At 41.7% G+C, this 15,089-nt stretch overlaps 1 protein-coding gene across 1 annotated transcript in view; it reads left to right on the top strand.

The window, feature by feature from the left end:
* Positions 1 to 15,089, top strand: part of otud7a (OTU deubiquitinase 7A) — a 37,609-nt gene that overhangs the window by 6,113 nt on the left and 16,407 nt on the right. Inside the window, exons 2-3 of the mRNA XM_071498826.1 lie at positions 10,018 to 10,147; positions 12,477 to 12,630. Coding sequence (XP_071354927.1) covers positions 12,546 to 12,630 — 85 coding nt within the window. The 5' untranslated portion in view covers positions 10,018 to 10,147; positions 12,477 to 12,545. The remainder of the gene's footprint in view (positions 1 to 10,017; positions 10,148 to 12,476; positions 12,631 to 15,089) is intronic.

Genomic DNA, 15,089 nt, shown 5'->3' with positions numbered 1-15,089 from the left:
GTTTCCTTAGGCATTCCTTGTGAGAGAAAATGCAAATAGATTTTTTCCATTTAGCCAGCAAACGTGTGTCTCCCAAACCATGTGGGTATATACCAGCAGTGTTTTTATGTACATCTTTGTGTGTGTGTGTGTGTGTGGGTGTGTGTGTGTATGTGTGGTTTAATTTGATGAATGCATATAACAGTCGAAAACAGAGGCAGTATTGGAGCTTAATATTTTTGGGTGGGGTGGCCTGGTCAACTGCTGACTGAGGGAAGAGCTGTACCCTCTCAATATTTGGGGTAGTTGGCAACTCGTACAAAAGTGGTGAAAGATCACCACTGCATTCTTGTGGTATAGCCAGAAACCTACAGCTTTATGGGTTACTAAATTAAGAATAAGGTTATGTGATGTTGGCCTTTCCACCTACTTGAATGTACATGCACAGCCATGCAGGCACCCACACACAGAATCAGTCCAATGCTGGTGCTACACTGTACAATACAGGTACTGTGAGATTCAGAGTCTGAGATATAACAGGTGTCAAAACAATGTCTTCTAGTATTTCCTTTCTTATTTGAGTTTCTGTGGAAATGATGACATTTGTATTTTCAGGGGCCATTGTAGGACATTTTGGCTGCTCTGTGATTGAAGCAGAGTTTCAGTGAAATATAATTATTTCCTTGATATTTCTTTGCATTTCAGATGCTTGTTTAAAGGTGCACCGTAAGTGATCTGGCCAACAAGGCATTGTGCACTGCTTTGCAGTAAATCTGTTTCTGCGTTTTTTTCTTGTTCTGCTAATATGAAATAATCAGGTTGACAAGAGAACATGAAGTACTGCATAGCTGCGTAGCTTACATATATGTGGCTGTGTGTGGCTGTGTGTGTGTGTGTGTGTTTGTGTGTGTGCGCGCGTTTCATTTCTGTGAATGTAGAGTACACATCACCTTAGCCTACTGCATACATCCTCTGGGCTTAGGTGTGAAAATATATCGTACCCCCAGTTATCACTGGTCTGCAGGTGATGACAATAATCTTTACAGATGAAGCCGATCCACCATCATATACACTGTGCAGTAGAAATCTGTACAAGTACATGTTGAGCCACATGTAGGTCTTTGAGCTGGCGCACAAACTCGAATAGAAAACACCAGCTGGCTTTAGCTACTGGGTCTGTTTATCTAACGTGGGATCTGAAGATTCAGATTCAGGAGTTCTTTATGTCTCTTCTGTATCTTTCTTACATCTCAGCTTTCTTGCTTGAAACAAAGACTTGTCATTAATATACCTGAGACGGACTGCTAAGTGTGTCTTTATATCCACAGCAGACTGTTGATGCCTTTTCCCTTTCTCTGGCATCCTCTTCAAATCAACAGAAAGTCAGGAACCCTCTGCTTTGGTAAGGCCTCGCTCTGTAGTCACAGCTGTCTGCTTGTGGCACTCTGTCGGAAAGGGCCCAGTCGGGGAAAGCGGTACTGGCCGCTGTGGTAGGGGGGTAGGGGAGATTGACATTTTAAGGGGTTATGATCTTGTTCAGTGCCCCTCAGCAACCAGTTCTTTGTTTGGGTGCATGCTGCACACGCAGCTGAGCTGTGACTGCAGCTCTGTTGGAACTAGAGGTTTGACTTGACTGTAAGGTCAGACAGAAGAATTATCAGTTGCTTTCTTACATGGATTTATTGCTTGTAGTGTAAATACTGAACATATTTGTTTTGGGGAATATATGATGTGCACCTGTTGTTTTTGTGTCTGTGAATAACTGAAACCAGGTGAAGAGGTAAATTCATGGCTGTGATGATAAATTTCGATTCAGATGAACAAAAATGTAAAGTTTTCAAGAAACACTAGTTTCCCTCAGGTATATACACAGCCCAGTGCTCATGCTGTCCACCACTGCATCGATCAAAATTTACCTCAAATATTAATGTGATGATGCATTTAGTGTAAATTAACAGCTCTCCACTCCATGCATATGCTGTGCTGGCAGCGTGCAGCGCAGCAATGAGATGTAAAGTGACATTATTGCTTCCGGCAGCATCTTTTTCACAGCATGTGAAAGGCTGCTGCATAGAAGCTCGGTGTTTTTTTAAGTTTAGAGAAGTGTTTAGAGAGTGAAAGAGAAAGTATTTATGTGAGTTTGTGCATGGCTTCATTAGAGCCTGTGTCTAGAGGTCAGGACTTCAGAGTTTTACACTGTCTGCTGGGCATTAAACAGGGGTGCTTAGTGTTTGAATCAGTCCTTCCACCTTCTTTGCTTTCTCTCCGTCAGTCTCTCTATCTTCTTGTCTCAGGAAGTGGCTCAGCAGTTGATTTCTCAGGGTGCGAGGGTGCTCTGAGGTCACAGCAAATAAATGCCTTTCTGTGGGTTCTGAAGGCAGGGAATCCCACTAGTGAATAGAGCATAAAGGGGGGATGAGGAGGGACTCGGCACACTCCCAGGTGGTGACTGGAGAGAGAGAGATGGAGATGGAGAGAGATGGAGCTCTCAAAAATCAAAATGGCTAAACTTGATGAGCCTGGAGAGCCCTCGCTTGAACATGTCGTCCCGGGCACTGATTGAAACACGTCATATGCTGCACAGGCTGCCTGTGATATTGTCTAGCATGTGCGCACACATGCACAAGTTTGCTGCTCCTATATGATTCTTACTGTTGATGTACATACACAATCACCACAAATACAAGCTTGCCATTGTGGCTGCAGGAGGAGATAAAGAACGAGGAGGAGGAGGAGGAGGAGGAAGAGGAAGGACAGAGATTGAGGCTGACTGACTGATATGAAGGCTGAATAGCAAGTGGTGCTTCTACTCTCCGTTGAAATTCACTGATTGAATCTGGTGCTCTCAAGCAAGGACTTTGAAGTTTGTAGTTTGGTGAGACATTATAATATCCCATTACATGAATTTCCTGTGCCACTTAAGTGTGCTGTGTTATGAAGCACGCTAATGGATTGTGTTGATTATTCGCTACTGATGCAAGGTAGAAATGATCGGTTTGACTGGAATTGTGCTCATTTGTTTTTCCAACGCGCAATTACCCCAAGTCTAACACAACAGTAATTTCCTTTGCTGTACCTTTCCTGTTTCTGTTTTTATTCACTGAATCACATCAATAATAGCTGTTTTGAAACTGTTGTCTGGTTTTGGTGTTTCCATCTCGTTGTGTGTTAAAATAGCAAAGCTGTATCCATTGTTGTAGCAAAAACAGTCATTTTTTTTTCTCCCTCTGACCAATAACTGAGAGGGTGGCTTGACATTTTGCTGTGCACAGGCATGTGAAGAAGTACTGGGTAAGAATGAATGCCATCTTTTATTAGCTGTCTTCTGTGTTTTGGCTGCCCTTCGTGGAAGCTCTGTTAGGTTGGGTAAACACACTGAGGGCACACAGGGTAGCGAACATGCACTGGTTTTATGTTTATGCACACACACACACACACACACACACACGCACACACACACACACACACACACACACATGCATGTTTGTGTTCTCACACTCTCATGCACTACAGTGCCAGGGATCATGGGATGTTTAGCACAGCAGTTTCAGCCAGGTGGTGCTTGGCCCAGCTAACTGCAGCTCAGCTCACACTGGTGATGAAGCCACATTTGGCCCGGCAGAGCTGTTTGTCCGAGCCAGAGTGTAAGATTTTATTCTCTGCTTGGCTTGGAGAATCCAAAATATTCTGTCAAGTAGAAGAGGGATCAGACACTTTGAGGTTTCAGTAACTAAATTTGTGTTTAACCAACAAGCCCACATCCTCTGTCTAACCCTTGCAGGGCAGGTCTTTTGTCACTATTTTGTAAACCGGGCTGAGGTTTCAGGTTTCAGAGGTCCTGCTGATGCCTTGGACCACTGCCGCCTACTATACTGGGGAGCTGTCAAGTGAGCGAGTCCTTAAAAAGCAGCATGCATGGAATCAGTCCCTGATATTGACTGTCTCATTCACAAATGTCATTTAATATAATTTATTCAGTTCCTTTTTATTTGCAACAAAAAGCTGACAAAGCTACTGTTTGAGTGTGAAGCCTTTATGAGAACATATGTGGAACCAGTGAACTGTCTTTTATCAGAGGGGAGATCATATAAACAGCAATCAGCAGATAATTTATAACATATGAAGAGTTCAAGAACAACAAATGGCCTAAATCAGATCATATAGACCAATGGCCCACTTGAAAATCCCAATAATGTTGGAGGCCCACATTCAACCCCGTAACAATACAGAGGCTAAATAAAGTCTTCTCATAGCACTTTTTATTTGAATGATAATGACATTCAGGACTGGACTGAAAGCAGGGGAAGCTCAGTTTCTCTTTTTTGATTGACGGGGAGAGTGTTTTGCAAACGGTTTGTCAGCCCACTTGCAATACCTTTGAGGGCTACCAGTGAGCCCCGGGCCACAGGTTGGGAACCACTGATATAGACCAATCAAACCAAGATGGATAGGAACTAATGATTATTATTTTCCTGTGTGTGTGTGTGTGTGTGTGTGTGTGTGTGTTAAATATATTTTTAGAGCTATATTAAATACTAAGAGAATCAAGTAATGCCTCCTCAGCTGCTGGGCCTCCTCTCCTCTCCTGGCTAGAGGTGGGTTGGAGGCTGACACCAGATGCTCTGCCACTGGCAGGTTCAACAGCAGCTTGTCACAGTGTCACATCCAGTCTTTATAAAAAGGTACAATTCATCCGCCACCATCAGATTAATCAGTTTTACACTTTGTCAAGTCAAGATGATCTTGCAGCGGGGGGAGGGCATGATGAGACACAACACTTACTCATGACAGGATTTTACTTTTTGTTCTGTTTGAGATCCAGGTCCAGATAATGTGACCTTATTCAGAGTTACAGTTTTGAGTGGGGCTTTATTTTAAATTTACGTGAAGCATCACTGGTAAGCTTCTCGTTATGAATTTTGTCATAAAAGAACAGAGATACCAGTTTCTCCAATGACAGAAGCACCAATAAACCAGAGCTGTGTATTTAATTGCATAATATTGTTTGGTGTTTGTGTTATTTCATCCCTCCTTAGCACAGTATACTGTGTGCTCTCCCTCTGAAGCAAAGGTTTTTCCGGTTGTTGAAAGGGTTCTGTGAAATGGAGGAAGTCAGAAAGAGAAGCACACAACGCAGCTCTATGGCAAATAGGGACAAAAACAGAAATTATAAGACTCTTGGAGGGCTATGAATATTAAAGATACCTAACAGTGTGCTAAGGACGGGTTTTCTCCAACAGCATCAGTCTTTTATGCTGTAGCACACAGTTCACTTGGTGCACTCAAGAGGACTCTGACATCTGCACAACCTCACATTTGCAAAATATAAAAATCTTTTTATAGCTTTTAAAAGCTTATTTAAGAGCATAACTGCAAATGTATACACTACTGTTAACCTTGGTGTGCATGTATAGGATTTACTGCATGACCATTTTCTAGCTCTGGAGGAGATGCAGTGCAAAAAGTGGAGAGTGTAAGTGTTTGTACAGTATGTTCACCTCCCACCTGCTGTGTATCTGCCTTGCATGTGGGCGATCACCACTCACTATGGAGACAATTATCTCAGCTATAAATCATCCTGTTATGCTAAAATTATTACATATGTGCATGTACGTAATGGAAAAATAGCCTGTAGCACATTTGCTTGTTTGGGTTGAAAATAGAATCCATATTAAATGACAAGTAAGCCTCTGACTGTGGGGAAGCAGTTGTGCATCATCCTTCCTGTGATTGTCTGTATTGCACCGTGAAGCATTCAGACTAAATTCTACAACTCTTTGTTGTTAAGTGTTGTTGATCAACCCACAGTAGGTCATTCCACACTTTCCAATCAGCCAACTGGTTTACCGGCAGTTTGAAGAAGAAGTACCAAGTAGTGTTGAACATAAAAAAGGATGTAGTGGGTGGGGAGCTGCTGTACAGTATTAGCATGCATAGTGTCAGGTGGTTTTGCATTTAATTATATTTGAGGCCGAGTTAAAAACAGCCGTATAAGCTTTCTGTATTGTTTCACAGGTTAAGAAGAGATACTGTATTTCTCCTCTGAGAAAAGGTTCATTAGATTTAAAAACCTATAAAGTACCTCATCTGAAGAATTCACACAGGTAGGTTTATGGTCTTGTGTTGTAACATGTACTTATAAAACCTGATTGTCAGCTGATAATGATTGATTTCATATGGGGGTAGTTGTTAAATATACACAGACGATACAACAATTTAAATATCACTTAATACAAAAAGGGGGCTCATCTTTTGGTCAATAAATGATAAAAAATCAGCATCACAGTGGGTTAGACCCTGGGTGGCTTTTTTTATGGTCTATTTTAGACAATACTTTTGCTTGGATCCAAATAATGACTATGGTTGTCAATGTAAAAATGTATTTGAGCTTACATTTATCAAGTAGGTGTTAAATTTATATCAGATCTGATGCTAAAGGCCACAGGTGACGGGAACTGGGATTAAGTTAACCGAAAGTTTGAGAGTCGTACTGTATTGCTGCTGCGTCTGTGAAGCGGTGCTGGTGTGTTTTGTGATGTTGAAGAATAATTAAGAGGAGGGTCGCAGGCAGATGATTTAGAAACAAGTTGTATGTCTCTTGTTTTTCACTTTCAACAAATGGGTCCTTGTAAATATGGTCGGACTTGGGGGAAGAATGCTCACGCGCCAGTGGACCTTGCAAATATGTAAACAATGCAGTGCGTGTTTGCCTCTAAGGAGATTACACAACTTGACTCTTTTCTGTTATTAACATGTTTTCTCCTCTGAAGTGTTATAGCAAGAGAGTAAGAGAAGAGACATCAGTATGAAACACACATTTCCCCTAGTGGTCTCAGACGTATCTTCGCATTGAAGCCACAAGATCAAAGATACAACCTGCACTGAACATTGCCTGTAAAGCTCTGACCCAAAAATACAGTGCTAGCATACACACATTCATTTCTAAGTGTACAAGTGTGCAGTGTATGTTGTCAGTATTGTAACTGAGTAGTTAAACTCTAAAATCTCTTATTCTACTTTCACTTGTAGGTTATTGTAATATTACATATTTGCCCACTAGTGCTGTGGAAATGAAAGAATTATGCGATGGAAGAAATATTCTTACATAACATTAGCACATTAATACCCTTTGCTTAAGTAAATTTACAAAGATATCAGCAACTAAGTACTTAAAGTAGCAAAAGAAGTACTCACTTTTCTGCAATAGCCCCTGTCCTTGTTATATAATCGGATGCTTATTAGATGAATCTACTTATTTTGAAGGCAGATCAAGTGTTATACGTAGAATCTGAAAAAGTAAATACAGCTGTGAAGTGAATGTAGTGGGTATAAAGTAGCATATAATGGAAATGCTCCTTGAGTAAATGTACTGAGTTACTTTCCACACCAGTGAAAGGATTAGAACAAGGCCTACAGTATAGTTACTGTCAAACAGTGAGGAGAATTCATACATGGGGAGGCTGTAGCTCATGTGACAGAGCATTGGACATTATTTATAAGGTGTGTGGTCTGATCCCCAGTTCCTCGTGCCCATGTTTGTGAAGTATCTGCAAAGTGTAGTGTACTTTTAATTCTTAACCTTAATCACTCACAGTTAAATCTTTTTTTCCTTATAAAGACAAGACGGTCGCCACTTTAGAGATGACTAAATTGGGGAAGTGGTTTGGTCAGTTGGGTGAACTCATACTGAAATGTTAGTCATGATCCAGCAGGTGCCTTTCGTAATCAGTATTACCCAGGCAAATTAGCAACTTAAGAACTTCAGCTTAATTATTTTTAACACGTGTGATCTCACTTTTAGTTGAGGACATTAGTCAAATAACCTCTGCCTCTGGAGTTCAATATCCTTGTACTATTTCTAGACCTGCTAATTTTTAGTGATTCTTCTTCTATGTGTTTTAGAGAAACATGTTTCTCTAGCACCAATGGCTGAAGTAGTGATAGTTTTTCCCAAAGTTGTTTGTCATTGTTCATGCCAAACTATATCAGCAAACATATAACGAATGGTTAAGACCACTGATTTCAAACTGTCTGTTATTTTTAAGACATCTGTCTGATTTTTAAAGGTGCTGTGGACAAAGATGCTGTAAGAGATTGTACAGATAAACAGAGGCCACATACAGTATATGAACCTTTTTACTGTTCATGTAAATTATGCATGACACAAAAGGATATTTCAGTCCCACTTAGGAGGACTTTGACACTAACTCCTCAGCACTTGCCAGCATTCTGCTGAAAGGGTGGTGTGATCCGCTGGGGAGGATGGCAGAATATCCACTGTGGCTGCTCTCACACTCTTCTCTCACTGTTTCCATGTGTGTTTATCTCCACACACACACACACTACATAATCACATCCCCGCCCGCTGTGTCATGCAGGATCGTCCTGGAACACAACAACCCACCAGTGACCTTCTCTGCCTTTACCGGCATCAGCGTGTTAGCATTTCATTACGTAAAAGCAGCGAACGTGAAGCTAGCACTGCACATTCTTTACCACGTCGGTGGTGGTGTCACATAAACACCTGCATCTTAGTGTGAGAACCTGAAAATGTGATTACGCCAACGTAAATAACTTTAGAAGGTGGGGGCTTGGGAAAAAGGTGCTGCTACTAGCTAAACTTCTGGTTGTTTTTAGCTGTTGAAAGGAATATTTATGAGTATCTACAAAGAAGTGACGCTGCTTCACTGTGACTTCACAACAACTGACAGGTGTCGTTACACATGTCACCAGGCCTCTGGCGTTTCAAAAAATAGAGCATAACACCATGATGCAATTGTGCTAACCCTTTAATTTACAGACCCTTAATTATGTAGTAATTATGTAGAAATTATATAATAATGTAAAGAAATCTCCAAGAAATAACAGTGAAGTAGGTCATTAATTATGTAGTAATTCTGTGGTAATGTAAAGAAATTACCAGGGAATAACAGTCAAGTAATGTAATATTTATGGTAAGTAGTGTAGTCCACTATGACAGGAGGGACCTTTCTCTGTAGGCTACCATTAATATCTATAGCATTAATATCACATACTGCATTGTGAAGACAGGCTGGTAGCAGGTAGAACCAAGTCTCATATATTACCCGTCAGCATGTCAGCGCTGTTGTCACCCAAAATAAACGCAGCAGCCAGGTTCCTCCATACAGCCAAGTTCTGTCAGTGTAATGAACCTAATGTATTTATAATTTCCACAGTCTTACCTTTCAATATGCCAAGAGGAGTCCACTGCCTGTAAAGTGTAGTGTGCATGGTTTCTTAGAAATATATGGGTGGTTAACAAGAACTTTTGCTGTGTTTTCCATGGACTTTCCATAGAGTGTAACATGAACATACAGAATTTCCTTATGATAGAGGACGACATGGCAGCATCAAGATGATTACCTTTGCCTTGCATGTCTAGTGAACAGTATGACAGTTTCAGCATAATCTATGACGACTGTGTGACACATTAAAAGAGAACTGTACTGTAAATTCAAGTGAAATCCATCATCAAACTGAGTTGTTACTGAGTTGTCCCTCATTACTTCATCATTATATCACAATAATTTCCTTAACAACAAATCAGAGACAGCAGGCTCCAAACAAGCATTTTATTCATAACGGATCTCGTATTGCACAACAGAAACTGCTGCTGTAAAAAATATGACTATTTGCATGTTGACACAACGCTCCAATGTCTGGCAGAAATAATTGTTTAAACAATTCATGGCACTTATAGAGATACAATATACTGCAATTTCCTAAAACACATTTTATCAAAAAAGATTTTTCAGGCAATAATCTAATAATAATGAAATGTTAACTTTTCAATAGCAATACTCTGTCATTTGCATGAGCAGTCAGTAGACAAGTCAGTGGTTTCCAAATGACGCATGATCAAAGTAATGGTTTGAGGGGTAATTTTGCATTAGCGTATCAACACTGATGCAGTCGCACATGTGTGTCGGTTGGGTGTTTTACAGCAGCTTCAAACTGAACCCAGCCGACCTTTCTGTTTCATGGTGATAACTTTGAATATTTCTGTGTGTGTTTCAGGGTCCTCTGCATCCCCAGTGTCTTCCTTTGCACTGCTGCCTCTGAAGCCATGGACTAGAGCTGCGTCTGGTCCTGACAGTCCTGTGGTCATCAGATGGCTTCTCAACAACCCTCAGCGAAAATACAGAAAGTGGGTTTGATTTTAAATCATCTGCTGCACACTGTCACTGACAGCCACTAAATAAAAGTAAAGGGATAAGGCAGAAAGTCGTCTCTATTTTTCTTATTGTCAACAAATCCTATGGAAAGACGAAAATACATTCAGTGAATGACAATGACAGTTAAAGCTTTTATCAAGCATTACTTATGATACCAGAGCCTGATTTTTAACTCTAAACATATAAATCTGCAACACTGCTGCACCAGGAACTATAGATGGACTGACTCATTGTTGGTTCTGGCCTTTTCATGGAACAAGCTGAAAATAAGGAAAACATAGACAAATGTCAGCTTCATCCTTATAAGTAGATCTTTTTCTAGTTCACTGCACTGCCTGTCACTGTGTGTCGTAAAGCCTTCATGTTCTGTAGAAGTCTGATACATCATGTGTGACAAATATGCTAATTGTGATTGTGAGTAACGGGGAGCTGGACAGTCCCAGCTTCCACATGGTGTTATGTCAGATACAAAAACATCAATTTGGGGGTGTCTGAGTCATAATTACCTCCCACAGGGACAGTTATCTGAACAAGGCTGTTCATGAGGGAAAAGATGAGGTCATGACTTATAATATTCATCTGTTTCTGCGACTTGCTCCACACCACTACACTCAAGACTTTTTGCCCTGCAAAGCAATATTGTGATTTTCACTTGCACCTCATTATTCTGTATTAGAGATGTAGTTAAGTGTCCATCCCTAGAGAGTGTAATTATGCACATATGTTGTCTCTTTGGTCCTCAAAGAAGGCTAGTACCTCACAGACTGTCTTTCAAGCCTTTAAAATTTCCTGTAGACGTCCAACAACTGAAATAAGTAAAGTTACCTTTACATATTAAAAGCAAACATGTAGAGTTCCAAATAAAAATAAACTACAGTAATCCTTTTCAGGAATACATGTGGGTGAGCTTTAATCTGATAATTTAGAACACGCAACCATAATCTCATGATCTCTGACAAACTTTGGTTGTAACTGCCCTAGCCGACCTGTGTTTCCTGTAGTTGGTGTGCTTAGATTTTCTCAGTTCAGTAACGCACATGCAACACAATACAAATGGCTGACAGTAAGTAGGTCAGCTAAACTACAGCTTAAGTGCAGCTTTGACTCATTAATAATGCATATGATAATGACTAAAGTTGCTGGGTCTTGAACAAAGATATTGTTCTCTCTGATGCCAACAATCAAGCAGCTCTCTGCTGTCTTTTTTTTTTAATGTCATGAGCCTTTCATTTTTATGTGGTGATCATTTCAAATCTGAGATTGTTCTGCCACGGTCAGTAAAAAAATATGCCATGATGTCCTGGCCATCCTGCTGTCAGAGTAATCCAGTAATATTCCTCAGCCACAGAGGCAGGAAACAACAGCATTTGTTTTTGCGTCAGAGTGTCTGTCAGTTCATCACACTGAGCCAGAAGTCAGAGAGCTGGAGCCTTGCTCCTGCTCACTGCTCAGAGATGTGGGCAGAGTACCTCCATGTCTCCAGCATGCTCTCACTCCTCTGTAGGTCAAAGCCATGAGCCCGAGCAGCCCTTAAACCTCCGGTCCACACACAGCGGCCTGGTGTCAGAGCAGCAAACCTGTGGGTGTTTGTTTCTTCACTGACAATGCCGTGAGCTCTGTTTCTGGAATGACAGCTATGCATGGGCTCATTCATTCCAGCGGCCGAGGGAGTGAACGCATGTGGATATAAGAAGTGCTGTTTATGACCTAACAAGGCGATGCTTGTTGATTAATTAGGGCTCTAGTGTTATATAGCCATGATGTAAACATGCTCTCCAGCTAGTATCATGCAAAATAACGTCACACTGAATCCCTCAGCTCCAGAGACCATTCACCAGCCATCCTTCTCTGCTGTCCAACGCAGAGTACTGATGTGGTTTTAAGATACTGGACCATACCCAGAAACTCCTGGTTGACACACGGTGGCAGGAAGAGGGTTAGCGTTGTTATGATCATGGGCAGTTAGCCAGAAGCTTTGGAGATAGGCAGGTGTGTCCTGGATACGACCTCTGGCTGTGTTGTTGATATTACATCTGTGCTGCTGGATGTTATGTTATGACTGTTAGCAAGAGCTGGGAGGAGCGCTGGGAGTGGAGAGCTATTCACAGGAGTATGAAGCATTACACATCAGTACAAGCAGGCTGGGAATACTGGCTGGGATTAAAATAAGAGAGAGGGGCAGTCCAGTAAGTTTTTCACACAGAGGTCAGTGAGTGATGTTTTTTTTTTTGTTAAAGTGTGGATTTACTGTAAAACTGTGCGTTTAAGGTCTCTTGTGTTTCTCGTTGCTGCTTTTTCCAGATGAGAACGTGAAGGCTGGCGTCCACCAAGGCCACCGCTGCACCTTGGGCAGCGCACACACATGATCACATGACTCTGGACATGGACGCGGTCCTGTCAGACTTTGTTCGGTCCACGGGGGCAGAACCGGGTCTGGCAAGAGACCTGCTGGAAGGTAAGAGATCACTTTGGCACTGAGAGACACTGTCCCGCATCTCCAACATCAGAGAAAGACGGGATATTTGGGAATTTGCGTTTTTGATCAGCTGCTCCCTGTTGGGCTGTGATTGCATCCGAGTGAACAGAGGAGAGAAAAGAACAGAAGAGGTGAGGAAATGAGAAGAAAGCAAAGTAAAGGAAACAAAGGAAAGAGGGAGAGGAGTGGGGCCTGCAACAGTGAGCCAGCTTGCTGATTTAGAGGCCAGTGTGACGGTTTTACGAGTGCACTCCCCAGGGAGAGCTTTGTGCCCATTCATTGGAACTCATTGAGGAGCAGAGTGCTACTGGCACTTGTATAGCTTACATACAGCCACTTGGAAGAAACACACAGGAGAGCAGAGTGCACACAGCAACAGAAAGCTGGTGTGTCAGGTTGGCTTCGATATCTAGAGACTCTAGTGATGTGGGTTTTTGTGGTTTTCCAGCCAGTTTCACATTGACCAGAAACACGTGCATCCAAGCATCTGTTCAAACTGCAGTGAAGAGGTGCAACTCACTGCAGATACAGTTTTGTCTGCTTTATGGGAATACACGCATGCACCACACTAATCAGACTTTCATTAGGGGATGAAATCCTCGTAGAGCGTTTGCTGTACCTATGTGTCCTGGAAATATTTTTGTCTATGTGTGTACATAATGCAGCCGGTGTCTAGTCTGATAAAAGGATTTAAGTGTTGGGTGTCTCTCTACCTCCCTCCCACTCAGTTTTTTTTCTGATTCTGCCTTGGCACCAAGCCACAGGGGAATACGTGTGACACTGACAGACACCAAACAAGACACTGCACTCAGACAAGACAGTCGTGAGCCCGGATGCCCTATTGCAGTATTATGCCTGCTGCTTTGTTCTGGTGTTAGCCTAGCTTTCCCGACCTGCATCAATCAGCTGCTCTGTTAACCTCTGGTCTGAGTCAGGCTGATGTGAGGGGACAGACGAGGGGCGTGACACAGAAATAATACAGCACCAAATGTGGTGCTTCCCTCTAGAGGCTGGTTTATGTACTGAATCAACACCACATGTGCTTTGAGAGGAAGAAGAGAGGAATTTGTGTTCAAATTTACCAAGAACCAGAACATTTTCTGAGTTATAGGGTGAGGGTTTTTAATTGTCACAGGAAAGGAAAAAAGATCAAGAATCTAATTTTGGAGATTTTGTTTAATTAAAGAAAGTAGATTATAGAGTAAAGCTTGCTCATAAAGATCTACTTCTACCTCTCCTTTATGTAAAATCATCTGATGAAATGGTTGAATTGTAAATTGTATAATGAGAAAACAGAAGTACAATGAAGCCACAATGTTTCTAATGGATGGGGCTAATGTAGGTTCATACTGCAGAGGAATGTGTTTTGCTGACAACAGCCATTAGAAATGAAAGAGCGGAGACAATGCTTCCCATGCCACAGTAATAGTGGGCTAATGTAGAGGCATTTAAAGACCATGCATTAGGTGCTGAGTGGTTATATAGCCGGACCTTGAGGTGTCTTCCTGCATTTGTGCAGGTCAAGCTTCTGAGATCCATACTGTAGAATCAGTTTTGCATTGATTGGCATGAGAGATGGTGATTAGTGGGGCCACTTTTCATGTTTAGACTGCTGAGAACCATCATGTCTGGAGGTCAGGGGGAGAGAGGACAACTTCCTCCAGGTCTCTTACACCAGGAGTCCATTAGTGTCTCACACACATGCTCAGGTTACACGCAGACATACACCCAGCTCTGTGAGTGTTAGCCGTCAAAGGCTTTTATATGAGTCTTATAAAGACTGTTCTGCAGATAGCTCCTGTGGCATCATGAGAAGACACGCTGAGATATAATAAAACTGAGGCGTGACTTGTGTCTCTTCAACCTGGAAGGGATTTCTGTTGGAGACAGCATCCAGAGGAGACAACTGTGTCTCTCTCTGGGTGTGTTCATGGTGTGCATGTGTTACCAGTGTGTGTGTGTGTGGGTCCCTCCTGCCCATCAGGATATTGCTGTCACTCTAGAACAGGATCTGTCTCCCCTCACTATCTTCATTTTTTGTGGCACCACCTAACCTCAACCTCCAGTTATTCACCTTATGATGCAAAATGTTTTACTCAGACAAAAGCACTGTATGGCACTGTTCCATAGGGGCTATATTATATATTATATAGCACTATAGTGGAGTTTAAATTTGTAGAGATCTGGGAATTCATCAGTATGTCATCAACATAATAATCCTTAAACAGTAATCCTAAAAATCTTGTTGCAAATAAGATTATCAAAATACCAAGTGTATTGATTGTTTTCATCAGTGACTTTGAGGGAGTCTGGCTTATCTGCAGGATTTTACCCTCCGTTTCCTCTACACTTTCTGCTTCTCAGTTGCAGTTTCTCAGTTTTTCTCCATGAGATAATCCTGTTTACTGTAAACTGCGGTGAACAGTGTCCTGTTGCAC

The sequence above is a fragment of the Trachinotus anak genome, unplaced genomic scaffold (assembly GCF_046630095.1).
Source record: "Trachinotus anak isolate AG129_WGS33_773 ecotype Australia unplaced genomic scaffold, CSIRO_AGI_Tana_v1 ptg000002l, whole genome shotgun sequence".
NCBI classification, from domain to species: Eukaryota; Metazoa; Chordata; class Actinopteri; order Carangiformes; family Carangidae; genus Trachinotus; species Trachinotus anak.
Note: the sequence above shows the minus strand (reverse complement) of the source record. Positions and strands in the feature narration are given on the sequence as shown.